The 21,587-nt window shown below is 52.8% G+C and overlaps 1 protein-coding gene across 1 annotated transcript in view; it reads right to left on the bottom strand.

Annotated features, from left to right (window-relative positions):
- The window catches only part of Stk32b (serine/threonine kinase 32B), a 248,074-nt gene that overhangs the window by 16,658 nt on the left and 209,829 nt on the right, over positions 1 to 21,587 (bottom strand). Inside the window, exons 7-11 of the mRNA XM_010641811.3 lie at positions 19,587 to 19,690; positions 14,015 to 14,131; positions 12,070 to 12,195; positions 9,277 to 9,408; positions 7,930 to 7,994 (exon numbers count right to left, since the gene is read on the bottom strand). Coding sequence (XP_010640113.1) covers positions 7,930 to 7,994; positions 9,277 to 9,408; positions 12,070 to 12,195; positions 14,015 to 14,131; positions 19,587 to 19,690 — 544 coding nt within the window. The remainder of the gene's footprint in view (positions 1 to 7,929; positions 7,995 to 9,276; positions 9,409 to 12,069; positions 12,196 to 14,014; positions 14,132 to 19,586; positions 19,691 to 21,587) is intronic.

Below are 21,587 nucleotides of genomic sequence, written 5' to 3' on the forward strand. Positions count from 1 at the left end.
AAAAAAAAAAAGATAAAAAAGAAAAAGAAGAGCCAAATGCTCCTATCAGGCTGGACTACTGATCTAGCAACACGGGGCTTCCCAGGGTTCCTCCCTCTGTCACGATCATCCCACGCTCCACGTGTCACCCGGAGGAAGAGCAAGAGGAAGAGGATGTGGGAGCAGCTCCCCAGCTACCATGGACATACAGGGTGAGTGAGAAACTAACTTTGTTGTTGGAAGCTGCTGAGGACGGGGGTTGGTATCTGGTCATAGGGCCAAGGTGTTTCCGTCAGAGACTCCTGTGACACAGGTAGGAGCGAGCACTGTGATGGTCAAGGGCCTGAGTAGTGATCCCTGATGGAGCCACTCCTTCGATGTGTGGGCAGCTGGCCCTGTGCGAGTCCCCACCCCAGCCCCATTCACGTTATGGTTGCTGTCTGGATGTCCTGAGAACCTCCCTTCTGGCCGGTGATTAGATTGTTGAGGTTTGTAGCTGACTGCTGTTGGGAGGCAGGGTCTGGTCAGAAGTGGACCACTGTGGGTGTGGACTGGGAGGGTTTACCTTCCTCCAAGTTCCTCCTTTGAGCCCACTCTGCTTCCTGTGCTATGCTGTGAGCTACTTTCCTCTGCCAGGCCCTCTGCCGTGCCACCCGGCCTTGGAGCCAGATGACTATGGACCGAAATGTGGGCCAAGATAAACCTCTCCTTTCTTGAGTTGTGGGTGCTGGGTATTTTGTCTCAGCCACAAGGAAAATAAGTCAGACAATCCACCTGCAGTTTCTGTGTGCCACCTGCCTGGAGGTGGAGGAGAGGAGCCCTGGGTAAACCCAGTGAGGACAGCGCCCACTGATTCTTTCCTAATCTGCTCCAGCTGTAGTTGCTCCGTCTTCTCTCCTCTGTCTGTGCAGCCATCCTCCATCACTGCTGCTCGGAGGGAGAGTGTGCTGCCACTAGGCTTACATTAGGACAGTGTTATAGGCCTTGCCTCTCCTCACATCTGTTGGCCTAAGGGTGGGCACCAGGCCCAAAACACCACACAGAGTCCGCCTCCAGGGACTCAGGGGCAGCACCTGACTCAAGTGAGGACAAGCAGATCCATCCCTGGGGCCTTGGAGTCTGAGATCAGGAAGCTTCCTCTGCTTTTCTTCAGCTCCCTGCTTTGTCTAGGGCACCCCCCATTGCACCCCATCTCTTCCCACAACTGTGTGATTCTTCCAGTCAGTTCCCATTTCAACTAAATGGTTTGGCTTTTGTTTCTCTCCCTCACAGCCATTGCAGTTGCTCGGAATCCACTCTCCGTGCTGGTATCCAGCTCTCTAACCTCCAAGTGTCCTGGTGTTTCTAAGCTGAGCAGTGGGCTCAGGGTACATCTCCATTTTACTGCGGCACTGTGCGGTGTACAAAGTACTTTTGCCAATAACCCATTTTCATACTTAATACAATTGCAAGGCCACCTCATATTTTTCAGCAAGCTTCACTGAAGAAGCTATCATCGCCTTCAGTGTCTCACTGGTTATTCACAAAAACCCTGGGAGAAGGCAGAAGGGCTGTATCTGTGCTTATCCAAACCCTTTAGTGCATGAAGCCTCAGGTTCAGAGATGTTGAGCCACTTGTCCAAGGCCACGCAGCCACCTGTCAGAACCAGACCTGGATGCAGATCCGACTGTTGGTGGAACCCTCTGACCAGGTCTTTTTGGCAAACCTCAGGAAGTTAAAGCAAGGAGCTATCAGTCTCTGGCTTGACACACGCTGTTAAATATACAGCTATTATTTCTACGTCCATGTGGTGCTTTGGCACTTAAAATAGACTCCTTCACACAGGATCCATCCAGGTCCACATCCTAGTGTCTTTTCCCCCAAATGCTTAATAGTGGGGAGGAGGTTTGCAAATATTTGCCGATAAACAAGAGGGATACCTCGTTGGGACTCTGCATGAAATCTCTCTCTGGCTGACGGTCCTGTCTGTCGTCACCAGGATCTGTCCGTCACACTAATGCTGATGCCATGTCCTAGGAGTCCTGAAGCACAGGGAAGGCCTCATGATTCAGAGTCCCAGGTTTCATTTCAGCTTGGTCAGCGGGGGAGCAATATTCCGTAAGATGGGAGGTGGTGCAACTTTGTCTGTGGGCCGCCTTCTAGGGAGGTTTAAATCTAGTGCACAGAACCTGCAGAATGACTCGAAGGCCAGCTGGTAAGAATAAGGCACATCGCAGGGGTTCCTCATTTACCTACGTACTGGCTTAACAACTGTTTGGACCTACATCAGGGGTGCGCTGCTTTGACTTACCACCTGCCACTCAGACTTAAGACTGGTCTTTTTTGAGTGCACTTCTGTACATCTTGTTTGTAGAGCCTCAGCATCTTTTCTTGGCCCAGTACACCTTGTTTTTAGAGCACTGTAATCGTTGCTGGTTGGACTGTACACTGCTGTAGTTTTATGTTCTGCTGTACATTACAGCACTGCACGTAAGAATTATGCAAATAAAAGCAATGTCATCAAGTTGGAGTTCCCTTTGACCATTTCTCTGTTCTGAATATTGCAATGTACCTACTACAGACGATTCCTCATTTAGTGACCAATTCATTTAATGACTGAGTCAGCAGGAAAAGAACACGGTCGTTAAATGAGAAATGTCTGTGTAGTCACTAATGATAATCTCTATTAAAACTGAATGTGTATATGAACTCTCTAATTTGTGTCAGTGCTTTCTAAATTACTGTGATTTTTAAATTTACCTTACCTCTATTATTTGTAAAATAACTTTTCTGGTAATAAGAGGCATGTTCATATTGGGGGTTGAAATTTGGGAGAAACCAAGAGTTTTAATGACAGCAGCACTGCCTATCACAGAGGTGTATCCGTCAAGTTGTCTAGGGTTCCTTGGACTCCTTAGCAAATCTCCACAAACTGAGTGGCTTAAAACAAAATACCTGACACCCACAACGTAAAGGAGAAGTGGTTTAATTTAGTTCATGATTTCAGAAGGTTCAGTCCATGGTCAGCTGGCTTCAAGGCAGAAACATTATGGCGGAAGGGAGTGGTGGGGCAGAGCTGCTTGGTTCATGGCAGCTGCAAAGCAGAGGAAGGACATGAGCGAGAGATACGGCCTCCAAAGGTAGCTTTAGGGACCCACTGTCTCCAACTGGGCCCCACCTTCGGGTGCCACATTCAGCTGTAAACAAGTGGATTAATCCACTGGCATGTGCTGCTAGCACCCTCACAGTCCACTCACGTCTCCAGGGGTTTCTTAATCCAGCAGAGTTGACAACTAGGATTAATTTACACAACGATAGTCTAACAGTTCTGGAGCCAGAAGTCTGAAGTCAAGGTGTTGGCAGGGTCGTGCTGGGTCTGAGGGGTCTGAGAGAAATTCTTCCTCCTCCTTCCACTTCTTGGTGGTGGCCAGTAATCTCTGTGTCACTTGGGTTGCTCTGCTCTTGCCCTATCTTCACATGGGCTTCTCTCTGGTGTGTCACTGGATCTAGGGCCCAGGCTAATCCACTCTGCCCTCATAGTAACTTGGTTATTCCCACAAAGATGATTTCCAAATAAAGTTGCAGTCTTAGGACTTCCACACACCCTCTTCGGGGACACAGTTCACCTTACAACAGAGGGGTCTCAGTCAGACAAATACAGGTTTTTCACAAGACGCTTGGGTACACAAAAACCACTAGGTTAAGCTGTGGAAATCAATGTTAAGGGCTCACCGGAGAAGTGAGAGGTGACCATTGCCCCTAAGCCCCTATTTCAGAATGTGGTTGTTTATGTCCATATTTCACACTCATTCCTAGCTGTCTCACTAGTTTCCTTCACTTGGATACCTGAATGAAAGCTTCTATGTTTGTAAAATAATTAAATGTGAAAATAAGAATGATGCTGTATAATGAGAAAAATACGGGCTCGAAATGCCTAGAGCCGCATGGAATCCCAACTCCACATCCCTTCACAGTGACCTCAGGCACAGGGCACACTCTCCCTGGATTCAACACACACTTTCCCATCAGGGTGGTGGTGAGGATTCATCGTGGAGCAAATGGGAACAAATGCAGAACACGGCGCGCAATGCATGGCTTAGAACAGCTTTTCCAGACACTCAAAAAAAAAAAAAAATGACGGCGAGCATTTTCAGGTCCTTTCCATCCCCTCTGTTTGTCTTTCATTGGCTGAGATCAGTACACCCGGATCAGCCGCTCTCTACACCAGGCTGCGATTTCTGCTGATGGAAACCTGAGTGAAGTTGTCATGGGGCCCCGATTCTGGTGCAATTTCTTGATTTTCAGTGTTCCCGGAACTATTAAGAATCTGCAGTCTAAGTAGCCTTTTGGGGCTGCCTTCATCTCTGCCTGCAATTCCCCCTGCTGTTTCGGGTCACTGGGCTGATGGTCTCTGGCCCTTTCCCTGCAGATGGAAAGGCCTGCAGCCTGCTCTTTGTCACTGGGGTCCTAGGAAGCTTGGCCTTTGCACTTGTCATCCTGGCCTTGCTCTTCCCTCACTTGCTGGGTGAGGCACCATTTGAATCACAATTATGTTTTCATCAGTCTCAATGCCTGGGAAATGGGCATTAAACACTTGCTGACAGAACTGTGATGAGAACAGAACGAGACGCCCGCTGCAGGTGACTCCCAGGAGCCAGCACACAGAAGGCGGCCTTCCCTGTTTATCTTCTCTGATGCAGTCAAGGGTTGGGCTGCGATATTTAGCTCTGTGACTGGCCAGAAATTACATGCTCTGGCTTTGATTTCAGAAGACTGGATTTTCAGTTTGCTACTTCTTAGTAATAGAGCTTGGAGGAAGAGCTTTCCTTATTTTACAGGTTAGTGTGCAAAATGCCAGTGGGGTTGTTGAAGAGGTAAAATGGATGTGAAAACATTTTGCAAACAGCACAGGTCTTGGTACAGTCAAGAAGCCACTGCTATCTGGCCTGTCAGTTGAAGCAGGTGGGGCCCCGAGCAGCCCAGGACCTCATCAAGTTCCCAGCATAGCAGCAAGAGCAGAACCTGACCCTGTCCATCCAGTGTCCACGCCCGTGATGAATCACACCCCTCAGACCTGCTCAGCTTCAGATTCTTGTGGCTCCAGGGCTCCAGCACAGGACCCCTATCATCGTGTCAGGTCCTCTCAGGCTCTCCACGGAGGCGACCTGGGCAATGGAGTCAGTAAACTTGAAATACATAGTGACTGTTTATCTCACTGGCCCTTGGCCTGGCCTGAAGGCTGGCTGTGCTTTGCTGCTCCTGTGCCACCAGGGGAGAAGTAAGGTGAGAGCCTGTGGTCACGTTAATGGGCCCAGCCTTGCATGCCAGATGCCTGGGTTCACCACCAGGTGGTACCCTCAGGGACCAAGGTGGCTGCTTATTCTATATGTGATCTGCACAGTGAGAGGCCACCCTGAATTGTGACTCACGGCTTGGACTCTGGAGCCAGACTGTCTTCACGGAACCTCACCTTAGTGATGGCAGAACTGTGACTCTGTGCTTGAACTTCCTCACCTGTAAGATGGGGAATCGAGATGACCATCTTTCAGGACGGATGCTCAGACTGAAGGCACAGGGCGGGTGCTCACTATGAGCAGTGCCGATGGCTGTCTGAGCCACAGAAGCTACTGCTCCCCAGACGCATTGGAGAGAAACTGCAGACATTTGCGGTGGACAGTGACCCCCTCCCGCAGGTCACAAGCTCCTCCCATGGGGCTATGAGCTCCACGAGGGAAGGGTCTTTGCACCACAGTGCCTATGCACCTGACCTGGGGGATGCTAACGACACACCTGCTGAACAACTGCATGGGGTGGAAAGAGCCTGGAACATATGGAACGGGAGGTTCGCATTCAAGTCTTTCCTATTGCAGTGAAGAGGCACAAGACAGTGGGAATGTGAAAGAGAGGAACCTTTCTCTCCTTGGGGTCAGTAGGGAAGGAAGCAGTGGTTGGGTGGTTTTTGCTTGCCAAGAACTCTCGGAAATGTCTGGAGACATTTTTGGTTCTTATCGAAGAGATGTTACTGGTTTCTAGTGCGTACAGGCCAGGGCCACCAGGAGCAGTCAAGAGAACAGAGAAGCTGCAGTGGAGGAGCAGGACCCCCAGGTCAGGTCAGACCCCCATGTGACAGCGCCCCCCAAAGTTATGTCCTTTCATGCCTCCTGCAGTCACCAATACCCTTCTATCCACTGCCCTGTCTGAAAAATGACTTCCTCTCTCTCCTTTGATTCTGCCAGGCTCATCACCAGTTACCATGCATCTCACAAGGGACCCTTGGTACAGCCAAGGGCTCTGCATTTTCCTGGTCACCAAACATTCCACCTGAGGAAGGGAACACAGAATTGGCTGAAGCTACTATAAAGCTGGGTTTCTGCTCAACACAGCCAGACACAGCCCCTAAACGACACAGGAGGGATAGTTCATTCTCATTTCCTTTGAAAAGGAATCAGTTTGGATTTTGAGGAATCCACATTGAAGCCTCTTCTGGCACACAGCTGAATGTGAGCTGCTGCCACCATGTGCTTGGGTTCCCCCCACAGCCTTTCACAGACCCCATTTGCCAGCCTGGTATCTCTGTGGTGCTCAGTTCTGCTGGCCAGAAGCCAGGCTACTCAAACCCACAGCTGCTGACCCAAAAGAGCTTCCCAGGCCTGGGTTTCTCAAAGCTGGCTGGGCAGTGGGGGATGGCAAGGAGTTGGAATTATTCACAACAGCCCCACTTCCCATGTCCCATGGGCTGTGGCCACAGGAGTCCTTCACTTCTGTAGCCTCAGCAGGGAGTCAAGGAGCTGTGGTCCTCTGGCAGGTGGGGCTTGGGACGTGTGTCTGGGCTGACCTTGCACCCACCAGCCTAGAGAACTGCAGTTGCATGGTACAAATGACAGACTGCTAACTCTGTCACCTCCCCAGGTCAATTCTGGTAGAGGAGCTCTCTCCTGCCCTCTTCCTGTCCTACCATTGCCTGACCCCAGCAAGCTCAGGGAGGGAGAATGCAAGCTTCCGTCCTGCAGAGTCCCTGAGCCTGCCATGCAGTCTCCTTTCTCCGTGTGTTGGCCTCACCCCTCATATGCCTTGCCTAGGACCAGTTGGGCGTGAGGCCTCCACACCTTCCCCCAAGGAGCCAGCTGTGAGACCCACTGCCGGGACTGCCTTTCCCTGTCATCTGCTATGGGCCAAAAGCAGGTAAACACAGGTGATGGCACTGACCCCGCTGCCCTCCATGGGACCCTGCAGGATCATCTCTGAGGTCCACAGCCTGACTCTGGGGCAGGTCAGATGGGGTCACCCTGTCCATACCTTGCTGTGGCAAATTAGCCACAGGTATTTGGACCCCCAGATACCAACATCTGCTGGGAGCAGGACTGAGTCATCTACTTCCTCTGCTGACCAGCACCTGTGAGGGTCAGCTGGTGGCCATGGGGGACTCCTGAAGAGCCACTCCAGACTCTGTGCCCTGTTTCCTATGAGCCCAGGGTGCAGAGATATAGGAACACTAGCCCCTACACAATGAGGACCTAGTGTGCACCCTAGGGTGCTCCTGGCCCTCCAGGCATGGCAGCAACCACCTGGATGACTTTTTATAGCCCCAGCATTGTAAGAGAGCCATTTCCCTGTGGACACTGGCCAAGAGGCTCAGCAAGGCTAAGGACCCTGCTTCAGGTCCCTCTGGCAGGGCAGAGCCAGGTGGCCCCAAGTGGTTCTCCATGAGGGCTCCTGACACAGGTTCCTGTGTTCGGCCATCTCTACTGTCCTGGGACAACCGAGACCCCTAGAGGTGGGGCCTCTCTGCGGGTCAGGCCACACAGCAGAGGCAGGATTGGACCCCAGCTCAGTCTCATTCTAAATCCAGTAGCTGCATTCACATCAGAACCCTGTGTCTCACTCTGCCTCCTCTTCCCTCTCAACCTTGGGGAGAGTCCACCAGGGGCCTGAACTGTGATCCTCCTGGGGATGTGGCATGGGGGACTTACTTCTCTCTGTTGAAGATGATGAATTCCTTCCTCACCGTCTCCAGACACTGCTGCAGGTGCCCATTCTGCCAAAAAGCACAGAGAGGACTAAGTGATAGAGTGCTGTCCAGGGACTTCTGGCCAAAGGGCAAGGATTGATCTAAACAGGAGTCACCACTAGGGGCTAGGAATGAGCTCAGGGGCCAGAGCAGGTGCTGACTGCAGGGTGGCCACATCCCAGGGAAGGCTGACTGACAAGTGTTTGTCTCAGTTTTAAGCCAGTGCAAAAGCCATGTTAGCGTGGAAAATGGCCAGCAGTCCTGGCCTGGCCTCCTGGCACTTGGCTGTCCGCTGGGCCTGCTTCAGACACCCGTCATGCAAGGATCCATTCTTCTTAGGGCCACTGATCCCCTGTGACAGGTGCCCCCAAAGACCCCCAAAGGCAGGGGGTAGATGGTACTCAGGGCAGGAAGCAGTCTCCTCTCTGAACCCACAGGCCAGTTCTGCAGTGGGCATTGCTGGCCAGGGCTTTGGATCCATGAGACTTTTAGGGGCTGGGAAGATGTTTTAATTTCTATTAAAGTAGGAAGGCAAAAAGGAATTTGCAGCATTGAAGATTGTATTCATCTTTATACCAATGCAGTCACAAAACGAAACATTTATTTTTTACAGAGGAGGGCACTATTGTGGACTAAACTGTGTCTCCCCAGATGTGTTCAACTGCTAAGCCCTGGTATCTGTGAGTGTGGCCTTATCTGACATAAGATCTTCACGGGTGTGATCGTGGCCATAGCGGGTGAGGAGGGGCCCCAGAGCCAATGACTACCATCCTGATATGAAGACCGCATGAAGCTCCAGAGACAGGCCAGGTGGAGTGGAGGCAAAGATGGTGGCTATGCGGCTGCCTCCCCAAGGGGCATCATGGTTCTGCAGCGAAAGCATAAGCTGGAAGGGACAAGGAGGGCCCAGCTCTACCACCTTTGGAGAATGCAGGTTGGCATCTCCACTGAGGACTTCCGGCCTTCAGAATGGGGAGGGGATACAAGCTGGTTGTTTGAAGCCACCAATCTGTGGTGCTTGGGTATTAGCCTGGGTCACTAACTCAGAGACCCTTAAAAGTGCCAGGGCTCAAGAAAGTCACAACGCGGTCCTGGGGCCCCTGCCGTATACAGTTTTCCTAATGGGTGCCCCAGGATTACTGTTGTTGCCCAGCACTGGTTCTCTTAAGGTTGCTGGAGCAGACCCCCCGCCCCCGAGCTAAGACAGAGGGATGACTTTGGCAGGAAGGGTGAAGTGAAAAGCCCTGTGTCTGGAAAGGTGGCCTGCCAGTGTTGTGTCTCCCGCCCACTGACCCTGAGAGGAGCTCACCAGGGGACAGGTGTCCTTTGTGCCATCTTTGGACCTGTGCTTTGCCAACCTCTTCTTCTTTTTGTGAAGTGGCTTGGATTCTAGAATCATTTCCTCGAGTTCAAACGTGGGGTCACAGTTCAGTCTGCCTTTCTGAAGGGAGGAAGAAAAGAAGACATGGTTGGTTCATATCTCACCAGCCACTGAGTTCTTCTCCATTCACTAAATCACCCGCTCAGCCATCCCTCAGATAATGATGAACTCCCTCTGTGGACGCATTGCTGCATTTTCTTTCTGGTGATGAAATCAACACATCCCAGCATCCACCCTTGATTTAGAGCCATCATCCCATCGCCATTCCTTAGTCTCACTGCTATGCACGATTTGCACGTGAGACTGAGTTCTGTTTTCCAATTTGATTTTTTTCACTGGATATTTGATCATATAGGCATTCTCAGCTCATTAATCTCTTTAAATAATTTAATTAAAACACCATTTCCAGTCAACATCTTTCCAGCTCTCTGTCCTGGTTTACCGTTTCCCCACAGCTGGAGCTAGGGACCCCTGAGGCCTGACTAGGCTGCAGGTCTGGGCTCCCCCTACCTGACTTCTGGACCCCAGGCTCCTGTGGGCTATTAGTGGTCCCAAGGCCTGCCTTGGTGGCTGTGCGAGGATGCCCATCCCCTCGCAATGTAGTCCAGCAGTTACAGCAGCCCTGGAGTCACGCAGGGAGGCCTGGTGCTGTGACCAGGACCTTGACAGGTCCATGGCTGCCTCAGATTCCATTCATCACCTGCAGACGGAGAGCAGCGCCTGTCCTACAAGGTGGCTCACGGCATTGCTGCCAAGTGCTTTGGGTGGCCAGGCAGGAGGCAGGTCCTTCTGAACTAGCTGCCCTTCAACCTGGAGGGGCCGGGCCTGCTGTGCCCCGTGGGTGAGGTGGGATGCATACCTGGGGTTGGGCAGCCTCGCTGTGCACTGCACCCTCACTCTCTTGGTAACTCTGGGAAGGAGACGGGTGCCAGCTCCGGCCTGACCTGAGGTAACTGATGCTCCCCTTGCTGCTTCCAGCCCTCGAACCTCCTGCAGGATTCTTGGCCTCAAGCCCAGCTCTATATGCGCTGCTGCAGCTTAGCTGGCCTGGGCTTGGCTAATTAGTGGCTGGGTACCGGCCAGTGCCGGAGTCACAGCTTGAGGGCGAGAGGAGGACTGTCTTTGCAGGTAGATGTCAAAACCTCTCTGGGCTTCAGGTGCCACGGCCATAAAATGACAGCAGCAACACAAATCTGTGAGGCTAACGTAAGGCAACATAGGAGAAGCTCCGCCCTGGCTTCCTGTCCCAACACCTGCTAAAGCTGTGGTTACTGTTTCCTTCGGGGCCATGGAGTGATGTTCCGTATCATCCCCTGGCTTCCTCGGTCCGAGAGACAGGGCCCCATCTGCCTGATGGGAATCCTCACTGGGTTCCCTGGAGCCCAGGACTCTCCTATCCCCTGGAGGGAACAGGCTTCTCCCATCCCCGCCAACTTCTGGAACATGGGTAAGACTCTCCTCCCCTCATTACACAGTGCCATCCTCTGCTGCTTCCCTTTCCAATGAGCAGCTCGAACTTCAGACCCAAGTCTCTCCTGTCTCTTTCATCTCCTGTCCATACGTCTATTCATCTGTCCATCCGTCTATCATCCGTCCATCCGTCCATCATCCGTCCATCTGTCTGTCCGTCCATCCTTCCCTGTCAATGGAGGCCCTGCATCCAGTCTGCCTGAATGAAGCTCTTTCGGTTTCTCACCAGGCAATCTTGGGCAAGCCCCTTAACTTCAGCAGAATACTAGCAGGATCACCTCTCAGGACTCCTGTGAAGCTTCTAAGAGATACCGGGTGTGACGCTCCTAGATCAATGCCTGGCACGAGCACAGGCACGGTCCTGCTGGCTGTTACCATCCACTCCATGCATCTGTGACAAGCACACACTGAGCCCTCCTGTGCTTTCTAGAGCCACCATTGTGCTGGCGCCTCTCTAGACAGAGGCAGCCAGAGCAGCGTCACCCCTCATTCAGCCCAGCCACCTTGTCTGGCAGGAGGGAGAGGCTCAGATGCACTGCAGGGAAGGAGGTGGGGGACTGGTCACACCTGGGGCAACTTTCATGCAGAAGGCCTTGGCTAAGCCCCTCTCCGGAACACAACCAGGGAGAGCCAAGCAACCAAGCAGCAGCAGGGGTGGCTGAAGGCAGCTCGTGTGTGTGCATCTGAGGGGGTGAGTGAGTGTGCACTTGGAGGGACTGGGGAACAGAGGCTGGTGAGTGTCGCAGAGGCTGGTGCTCACCCACAGAAGGCTCATCCACTAGCTGACAGGGCCACATGCTGGCCCCAGGGCCCCAGGGCACCCCGTACACAGCCCAGCGCACCCTGGACCCGGCAAGAAAGCAGGAATGAGGACACACGCATGGCTGCATGGAGAGCTGGAACCCTGGGCCTGCAGGTGGCCAGGCCTCAGAGGTGCCAGGCATTTCTCCGGAGTGTCTAGAGCGGGGAACCTGAAGCAGGCAGCCCAGGGACGGAGGGTGCCCTTCCAGAGGGTCTGAGAGTGAAGACAGCAGCTGGGCATGGTGGCACATGCCTGCTAGCCCATCATTCTGGTAAGCTGAGGCAGGAGGGTCAGAAGTTCCAGCCCAAGTCACCTTGGCTCTCAGGGAAACGGGAAACCTCAGTGCTCTGGTGGCCATAGCTAGCAGACGGCTCCCTGGCCAGCTACAGGGCCCAGGCTTCCCACCCAGATGCTGAGGGGCGGCATGCCACCTACAGGACCCCACTCACATTGGGCACAAAGCCAGGCATCAGCGCCTTCTCGAACACAGCATCCCAGTTCATGTCGGCCAAGTAGGGCACACTCTGAATGTCACTGAGGCTGGACAGGCGGCTCTCGGGGTCCTTGGTCAGGAGCTGAGGTCAGAAGACAAACACATCACCGGAACTGTGCACAGTGGTCCCACTGGGGATAGCTGGAGCATCCTGGCATACCATAAGCAGCACCATCTGCCTGTTACTCATAGCCAGGGGACAAGCTGCATCTGCAAGGTCACCAGATAGGGGACTCGGGGCAGGGTCTAGATTTTCTAGACTTTCAGCCTCCATGTTCTCTCTCCAGTATCTGCAGAGGCTTCAACAGGAGAAAAAGAACCAGCTGCCTTGTCTTAACATTGCCAACTTGTTCATGCGAGGTACCACAGCCTCATAGCACATTTTCCCTGACAGCTATGAGGTGACTTCTGTGACCTTCTGGAGTGGCCTCATTTGCACCCAAGGGGATCACTTTGAGCTTCAAATTGAGTTTCTGCTCAAAAGGGAGATGCAGTATGAAGGCAGCCACAGACCTGGCTTATGTCTGAGGGGCTCTTATCCTTTCCAAACATTCCAGCTTGCCAGGTGCAAAGGGCCCAGCTGGGAGCTAAGAATGCAGGAGCAGGGCTGTACCCCTGGGACCGTCACCTACAAGCACCCATCTCCACGTGAAAGTGGGAAGCACAAGGGCAGCTCCTTTGCCCCAGCGTGTGGTCAGGGTGAGACCCACCAGGGACTCATAAGGGCTTGGCGCTTGCTGAGGAGCAGTGTGTCACCAGTGGGGACCTGGAAACTGGATCCCCTACCCAGCGGTTTCACTCCACCTGTCACCTCTCATTGTGGGAGTGTCCCAGGTACACCCACTGAGCAGGCTGGAGCCACATCACCTGAGGGACCCCAGAAGGGCTGGCACCCACTGCCCACAGTGGCCTCTGTTTGGGGGCTGCCCCAAAGGTGCTGGTGCACACTCCCACTGCACAGCCATCTGGGAGCCACCATGGACGGCTGTTCTGAACGCTCCCTGGGACTCGGTGGGGACGCTGGGAGGGGCAGTGGGCTTCCAGGTGCTTCAGCCACCTCAGAGCGAGGCCCACTGCCTCATTAGAGCCATGCGGTGGGTCTCCCTGGGGGTACCTGGGCTTGTATCAGACTGAGAGCTGGCCCCAGGGTAGCAGGACTTGGGCTCTAGCCCTGCTGCTGCAGCTGAGCAGCTCTGTGGCTGTGGTGGAAGGGGCTCCCTTTCCTAAGCTTGGATTCTTTGTCTCTCCTATGGGGATAATGACACCACCTTGGTCACAGGGCTGGTGGGGTCGAGTGGGGAGGAGCCCCACAGGCCCAGGACACATGGCCCTCCACCCACACTTATCATTCTTGCATCAATGGCTGTGCGAACCACACCCAAGATGCTGGTCTGCACATTCAAACGGAACCTAGAGGGGTACTGGACCTCTTAACTCTGCCAATCTGGGGCTGGCACCAGAGCCATGGGAAACACATCACATAGAGAGAGGGGCCCAGCCCAGGGTCTGACTTGGGGGTCTGGGGGGAAGCTGGGAAACATGCAACAGGGGACACTGCTGGACCAGGTACCACATTTTCAACCTGCACTTTATTCTACCCACAAAGACTCCTGCCAGAAGCCAGGAGGTGCCCAGTTTCTTAAAGCTCAAGGGTTCAGCTCCAGCCATGGACACGGAGTATTTCTACTTCTTAGGAGCTGGGAGTAGAGGGAAGAGAGCCTGGGATTTGCTGTTGCACAGCGCACACTCCCTGCCATCAGTCTTGGGTCCAGTGGCATGGCTTCTCAGCCTCAGAACCCAGCCCCGAGGTCTCCACGTCCCCGTGCCCCGTGTCCCATCACCACGTTCCCTGCATGCCTGGGTCTACCCTGGACGACCCTGCGGGCAGGCTGTCCTCTTACCTTCTTCAGCAGGGCCACCATGCCAGCGCACCACGTGGAGGAGTAGTGGACCCGCTCCACCTTGAACATGTTGAGGGTCTCATCGGTGGGCGTAGACGAGTGGATTTCATAGGGCCTCTGCAGCCAAGGGACAACCCAGAGTTAGAGCAGCAGTGTGACACCGAGGGATGGCTTAGCCTCCCTTCAGGTCACAGCAGGTGGCCCCCTTTCATGGCAATCTGGTGGCCTGGACCTGTGTCCCCAGAGGAGCCGGCATGGGCAGTGCAGGAGCCCAGCAGGAGGGTGGTGTTTCTGGCGCCACAGGAAGTCAGGCGACTCTTTGAGGTCACCTTTTCCATCACTGACAGAGGCAGACAGAATTCACACCCAGTTCTGGTCACAGGCACCCAGGAACACCTCCAGGATAGCTCTCACCTTCTGGCGGGCCTTGGCTGCTACCTTTCCCTGTTCTGGCTGGACTGCCTGTGAGTGGGCAGGGATGACATGTACAGATGACATGAAGGGACACAGGAAGAAGACAACCACATATAAGCCAGGGAGAGGTGCCTAGAACAGCTCTCCACTCACGACCCCAGGAGATACCAACCCTGCTCAAGCCTTGGCCTTGGCCTCCAGCCTCCAGAGCTGGGTGATGATAGATTGCTGCTGCTTGATCACCAGGCTGCGGGGCTGTTATGGAGGCACAGGAGATGAATACAACCACCCCCACCACGTTCACATGCAGAGTTCTGACCCAAGGGTCTGGCCCTCTGTTCTGAGATGTACTGCTAACCTCTGCGGTCAGGTCCCAGGGGCATAGGGCAGACGGTCCCTGCTGCTCTTGCCTGGTGTGATGGGGAGACAGGGAGCAGAGCTGTTGGGGTGTGGATAGGGTGCTGGGAAGAGAGCTGTGGGGAGCCAGGATCCTTGGGAGGACCCATAATCTCTATGGGGTGTCTTGTCTGGGTGGCCAGAGCTTGGGACCATCATGGACACAGTCGGGGGCTGATAGAGGGGTTTCTGGACCTTTGGGACCCAGTCTACCCATCTTTCTCCTTTCAGTACACTATTCTTCCCACCCTGAGCCAGCCACCTGGGGATTCTGGGAGCGTCTCATCTCATTCTCATTAAAAAGTCAGGAAACCAGACTCAGAGATGAAATGTCTTTCTCAGTGTCCCAGAGAGATACCGAGTATTTGACCAAGCTTTGTCTGCAATGCTTCCAGAGAATTTTGAATCTTAATACTCTGGGGCAGAGCCAGCTGGAACAAAGGCAGAGACCTCCCCCACCATGGACACTCATCTCTGTTTCTTGCCTGGCCACTTCGAGACCCTCATTAACTCTGTGTTTCCATCAGGCCTCCAAGTGAGCCACCCTCTCCCTAAACTATAATTCTCACCACTTCTGCAAGGAAAGAGACCAACAATGACAACGATAGTCATGAGGATTATAACATACCACAAGGCCAGTGTAGCAAATGCATGGAAAAATAAGCCTGGATCCAAACCCAAACTTTTAGGCATACAATTGGAGACATTATATAATTGGAGAAATTCTCACACTGGATGGTTTGGCATCTCCCTAATCCTAGTGGTCTGAATAAGATAAAAGGGGCAGAAAGATGCTGTTAAGGCTCCCTTGTTGCTTTTACTGTCTTCTGCATGCCATGAATGCTTTCTCCTCTGTAACGCTCCTCTGCCACGTGCCACTCTACCTTGGAGCCAGCTGATTATGGACTGAAACCTTTGCAAACTATGAGCCAAATAAGTCTTTTCTTCTTTAACTTTGGGTATTGAGTATTTTGTCTCAGCAATAAGAGAAAATAACTAAGACAGAATTTGGTACCAGGAGTGGCGTCGTTGCTATGACATTACCTGGCCATGTGGCTCAAGAGCCTTTGGAACTGGCTTGTGGGAAGAGGAAGAGTTAGGAAAGGTTGGAGTTTCTGGCTGAAAAAGTGGAGCTGGACTGCCTCGGGCCATACCATATGGGAGATTCTGGTCAGAGCCCAGAGACCAGAAAGCCGGTAAACACCAGGCTCAGGAGGTTTCTGCATTGGCTGCTAGACTCCAGATGATGTGTATTATGGCTTGGCAGAAAGTTTGTCTGCATTTTGCTGTGTCCACAGACTTTTCCTGGGACTGAGACTAAGGGCAGTGGACTAATTAATCTGGGAGAAGACATTTCAAAGCAGTCTAATAGTGAGGTGGTGGCATTTTGTCTCAGCAACAAGAGAGAAGTAACCAAGACAGGCCTCCTCCTCCTTTTGTTAGCTTCAGCCTAGCAACCAGGTGTTAATTCTGCACTCCAACAGGCAGGGGGAGCTCTAGACACCCTTCTTCTATGCCCTGGCCTCTCTTCACCCTGGATTCTCCACTTATACAGCTGACTTGGTCAGAGTGACACAAGAGAAGGAGGTGGTGGTGGTGGGTAAGCATGTGCCACAGAGTGAGCCTTCTGGGACCCCTTCCAGCCATATCAGGAGCATCACATTCAGGGCCTCAGTTAATCCTGACCCCCTGGTGTGATCCAGTGTGATTACACACTTGGTTAGTTAATGAACTGTCAAGAGGATTAGTAAAGCACAGCTATGGGTGTGTCTGTGTGGGTCATGGAGGTGTGGTTTGTATACTACATATGCTCCCTGGCCTTCTCCTCTCCGGCACTGTTCGCCTGCTCAGCTTCCTGCCCACCATGAACTGCACAGCTTTGCTCTGCCATTCCCATTTGCCATGATGTGATATTCTTGTCTTGGAGCCATCCAACCATGGACTAAATCAAAGCACAGCTATGGGTGTGTCTGTGTGGGTCATGGAGGTGTGGTTTGTATACTACATATGCTCCCTGGCCTTCTCCTCTCCGGCACTGTTCGCCTGCTCAGCTTCCTGCCCACCATGAACTGCACAGCTTTGCTCTGCCATTCCCATTTGCCATGATGTGATATTCTTGTCTTGGAGCCATCCAACCATGGACTAAATCCTCTGAAACTACTGGTGTGATCCAGTGTGATTACACACTTGGTTAGTTAATGAACTGTCCAGAGGATTAGTAAAGCACAGCTATGGGTGTGTCTGTGTGGGTCATGGAGGTGTGGTTTGTATACTACATATGCTCCCTGGCCTTCTCCTCTCCGGCACTGTTAGCCTGCTCAGCTTCCTGCTCACCATGAACTGCACAGCTTTGCTCCGCCATTCCCATTTGCCATGATGTGATATTCTTGTCTTGGAGCCATCCAACCATGGACTAAATCCTCTGAAACTGTGAGCCAGCCAATGACACACTCCCTCCTTTAAGTTCTGCATTTGTTCCGGCCCCTCATTTTACTGCTGGGAAATGGGTGCCCAGCAGGGAAGGGTCTCACACAAGGTCCATGGGTGATAACCACCTGGTCAAACTTTAAAGTGCTATAGAGTAGGTTTTCTGGGACCACTTCAAGCCCACACTGAGAGCATTCCTTTGTGGTAGTGACTTCTTTTTGTGCCAGTGACTAAAAGAGGACCAACACATCCAATAGTCTTTGCTCTAGGGCCTAACTCTATCATTTGGAGAGTGCTAATTTAGACAGGACACAGGCCTGTCAGTGGGCCCCTCTAGGGTGGGAGTCCCATGGGCAAGGGGGAGGAAGCTGCTGTTTATAGACTGCTGGCTGCAATGAGGTACCTGGTAGAGCCACGGTCTAAGCGTGTGAGATTCCTGTAAGGTTCTTTCTCTGTTACAAGGAGGCAGCTTTCAGTTGAGCGGGTAGGCTTCTAGAGCTGTCCAAAATGAAACAGACTTTCTGGAGGGAAGGAGCTATCTGAATCCCAAGGGTAATCCACTGACCTTGCTTTTGTCTTCCAGAAGGGACCTGTGGGGGCATGGTGGCTGACATGACCCGGCAGGTAGAGGAAGGAGGTGTAACTTCTACATGCACATAATCCATGGCTGAGGAGGGGCATTTCTCCCTGTAGCTCTTGGGTTAAATCTTTCCCAGCATGAAATATCAAGATGAAGCTACTTGTACAGTCCTGTTGCCCTTCGGCTAGAAGATTAAGCCAGGCAGCAGCACTTGGGAGGAAAGTTTATGCTGGTTCCTAACAGGTGGCCTCCATTCCTCACTTTGTCCCTGCACCATCTAATTTGGCTCCCAGCTGATCATTTGTTTTCTACTTTTTGCTGAAAGTGGCATCTGAATCTTTGAGCAGAAAATGCAGAAGGATTAAAAATGAAGGAGTTCATTTTTGAAGCATCAAGATCTATTCCACCCTCGGGGGTTTTTGAAAGCTCTCATCTCTGACTGTCCTGACTCCTGAGGAGCGACGGCCACAGGCATTTCAGCCCGGTGGTGTCCCGTCAGGCCTAGGGCAGCGCTGGCTGAGGTCACGGTGTGATGGATGTATGACTAACACCCCTAAGACACCTCTGGCCCTTGTGTCCTCTGCCCTGCTAGGCATCAACAGAACCAGAGGAGCCAATCAGAAGCAAGCAAACCCATGGGACATTAATTCTTTCATTCAGTGCCTGAGAAAATGAACAAGTTCATCTTGTCTTTGCTTTCTAGACACTGCCAAGTACAATAATTACATTTTGAGGAATTCAGAGATTAAATGGATGAAGAATTGAGACCAAGAGTGGGAAGTATTTGCCTGAACTAGAGGGTGATAAATAATATTTGCATTCAGACAGCTTATGGTTGATAAATTACGGTCATCATTCATTCAGCCCCCAATCTCACCATGTCACCCCACAGCGACACAGCTGCCTCACCCTTGGGAAGGGTGCGTTCTGCTGACATGAATATGCACGTATGCAAATGACCTCAAAGCAGTGCTGAAATTGCAGCCTGTGGGCTCTGGAGCCATAGAGAGGAGTAGAACACAGACAGTGCCTCCCCCATCCCTGGACAGGAAGGGCCTTATCATCACTGCTGTACCAACAGGAAGGGATCCCAGGAGGTGTGGTGACAGCATTTTCAAAAGCTACTTGTGCAACAAAAACATGCCTCAATATTAGTTTTAGTCATAAACTTTCTGCTCAAATAGAAATACGAGTGATTAGTCGCCAAGCCACTTCTTCAGCCATCTCTAGCTATTGCCTGTAAATGAACTAAAATAAAGCCAGGTAGTGAACAGCCCAGCTCATTTATATAGGGCACTGGGTAACAAACACATTCTGGGGAAGATGTGGCCCAAGCAGTGACAATAACAACAACAGAAGACAGAAAAAAGAGAAAGGAAAAAGAAGCACCCTCTTTCAATCGATGCAGTTACAGAGCTTCCGGCCGGGCTGGGAACCCAGGCTGGAAGCATTGTGCTGTGGATTTAAAGGAAAGAGGGTCTGAGAGCTTGGGGCCAATGTGCCTTGGGGTTCGACCTGGCACTGATCGCCTGCGGACCTTGTGTGAGGCCCTCCCCTCTGGGTGCCCCTTCCTCAGCAGTGCGATGAGGGGCCGGACCAGTGCCTGCCGGTGGGGTTCCGGACACCTGGGGCCTGCCCAGGTGGCACAGAGGCCAGGCACTGAAGGCAGAAGCTGGTCCTGCTCCTTCCCCACCCGCCACCTAGCCCACCACACTGCACGCCCTGTGCCCGTCCCAGATGTCCCCCGAGTCTCACCCAGCCCCGCAGCAGCTCATAGGCCGTGATGCCCAGCGACCACCAGTCGACGGGGTACGAGTACCCAGGGCCTCCATCCACGTACACCTGGAAGACTTCTGGGGCTGCCAGAGATAAGATGAAGAGAACATCATTGTACGTCAGTGTACAGCCACCACCCCTGCAAAGGAAAAGCCACGAACCCCGAGATTTTGGACAGCCTAGCCAGTACTGCTCCCACCATGCCTGCAGCGCCTGCCCTCAGAGAGCCAGGAGCAGGCTGCAGAGTAAGGAGCTGGTGTCACCAGAAGCCCCCTGTGACGTGCCTTCTGGGGAGCACACATGGGGCCCAGGGAGGGGCAGTCCACCCGGTGACAGTGGGGCCAGAGCTGGAGGGGTTGGGTGAGCACAGCGTGAATCAAGGTTGCTGTGGAGAGTGGGTGAGCCATGATCTGCAGTGAAAAGGAAGAGACACAGCGGGGTGGGAAAGACCTGGGGGAATCCACGCTGCTTCCAGCCTGTCCACAGGATGCTCTGTGCCGCCCCTGCCTACCTTGGGTGAGGTCTCGTGTGGACCACCAGGACAGGTGACACCACAGGCACCAGAGGCAGACAGGTGGTGGGCAAAGGATGGGGCAGGGAGTGGGAGCAGTTGCTTCGGTGGGGGGGCTGTGTTCCCTTTGGGGGCAGAAACACTTGGGAACTAGATACAGAGGACGGTTGGGCAACACTGCAAGAGTACAAAATACCACTGAATTGGACACTTTGCAATGCTCCGTTTAGGTTACATCGATTTCACCACGACAGGAAAGAAAATGAAGGATGGTCCACATGTGGTGCACCCTGAATATTTTGGGGACCGAGTGCACCCTGGGGTCCCAAGCAGGAGCACATCCCAACGTCTCCCTGCTCACAATGGCTTCCCGGATGATTGTGCACGACGCTGATACTCCTAGTGCATTAACGCAAAGACAAAATTCCATTTCACAGTTGTCAGAACAGCCGCGGTCCCTCCCATTGTGACCGAAGCCATCCCCACTCCACTCCCAGACCGAGTCGGTGCAGGGAGGAAGGGCTGGGTGGGGACGGGAGGGACAGCAGGCGGTGGGGCGGGCAGCTGGACACTGGGGCCGGATCCGTGGATTCTCCATTTGCTTTGTATTTTACAGCGTGCTCTCTCGCTCACAGGCCACCTTTGTGGGAAGAGCCTTTGGTGACTGTTAACCGTTTGACACAGGATCAGGTTCAGAGAGCAGTGTAGGTGTGAAGGAAGCCAGAGAGTACACAGCCAGGGAGTACACAGCTGAGAAATGCCTTACACTTTTGCATTATCCCTGTTTTTAAATTTTATTTGTGCATTTTAGATATACATCATGATGACATTCACTGTAGGGAATTTGCATCTGTCATCATATATATTGCTGCTTCTTTTTTTCCCATTCCCCTCCCCTCCCTTCAACCCCTCTTCCCCTCTTTATTTACAAAATCTTTGTGTCGCTGTTGGAAATAAGTCTTGATTCACCATTCTTTCCACACAAAGCCATCCTCAGGGTACGCTCAGGGATGATGAGGTTAGGGGTTTCAGGAAGTGTGCCTTTAGGTGACGTGACACAAAGGAACCACGGTGGCATGCTGGGAGACAGGAAGACAGTTGGCTTGGCCTGAGCAGGGTCCAACAAGCTCCTTAACCTTTCTTTTTGTAAATGTGGGTAATCGGAATGGCCTATCATTGGCTTCCCCATTGCCGAGCGTGACGCTCTGCACACATGGGGCATGGTTGATCGGGCTCAGACTGGGGACCGTGCTAAGCACAAAGGAACCACGGTGGCATGCTGGGAGACAGGAAGACAGTTGGCTTGGCCTGAGCAGGGTCCAACAAGCTCCTTAACCTTTCTTTTTGTAAATGTGGGTAATCGGAATGGCCTATCATTGGCTTCCCCATTGCCGAGCGTGACGCTCTGCACACATGGGGCATGGTTGATCGGGCTCAGACTGGGGACCGTGCTAAGCTCCACACACTCC

This window comes from Fukomys damarensis, unplaced genomic scaffold, assembly GCF_012274545.1.
Source record: "Fukomys damarensis isolate Sample0158 unplaced genomic scaffold, DMR_v1.0_HiC HiC_scaffold_35, whole genome shotgun sequence".
NCBI lineage: Eukaryota > Metazoa > Chordata > Mammalia > Rodentia > Bathyergidae > Fukomys > Fukomys damarensis.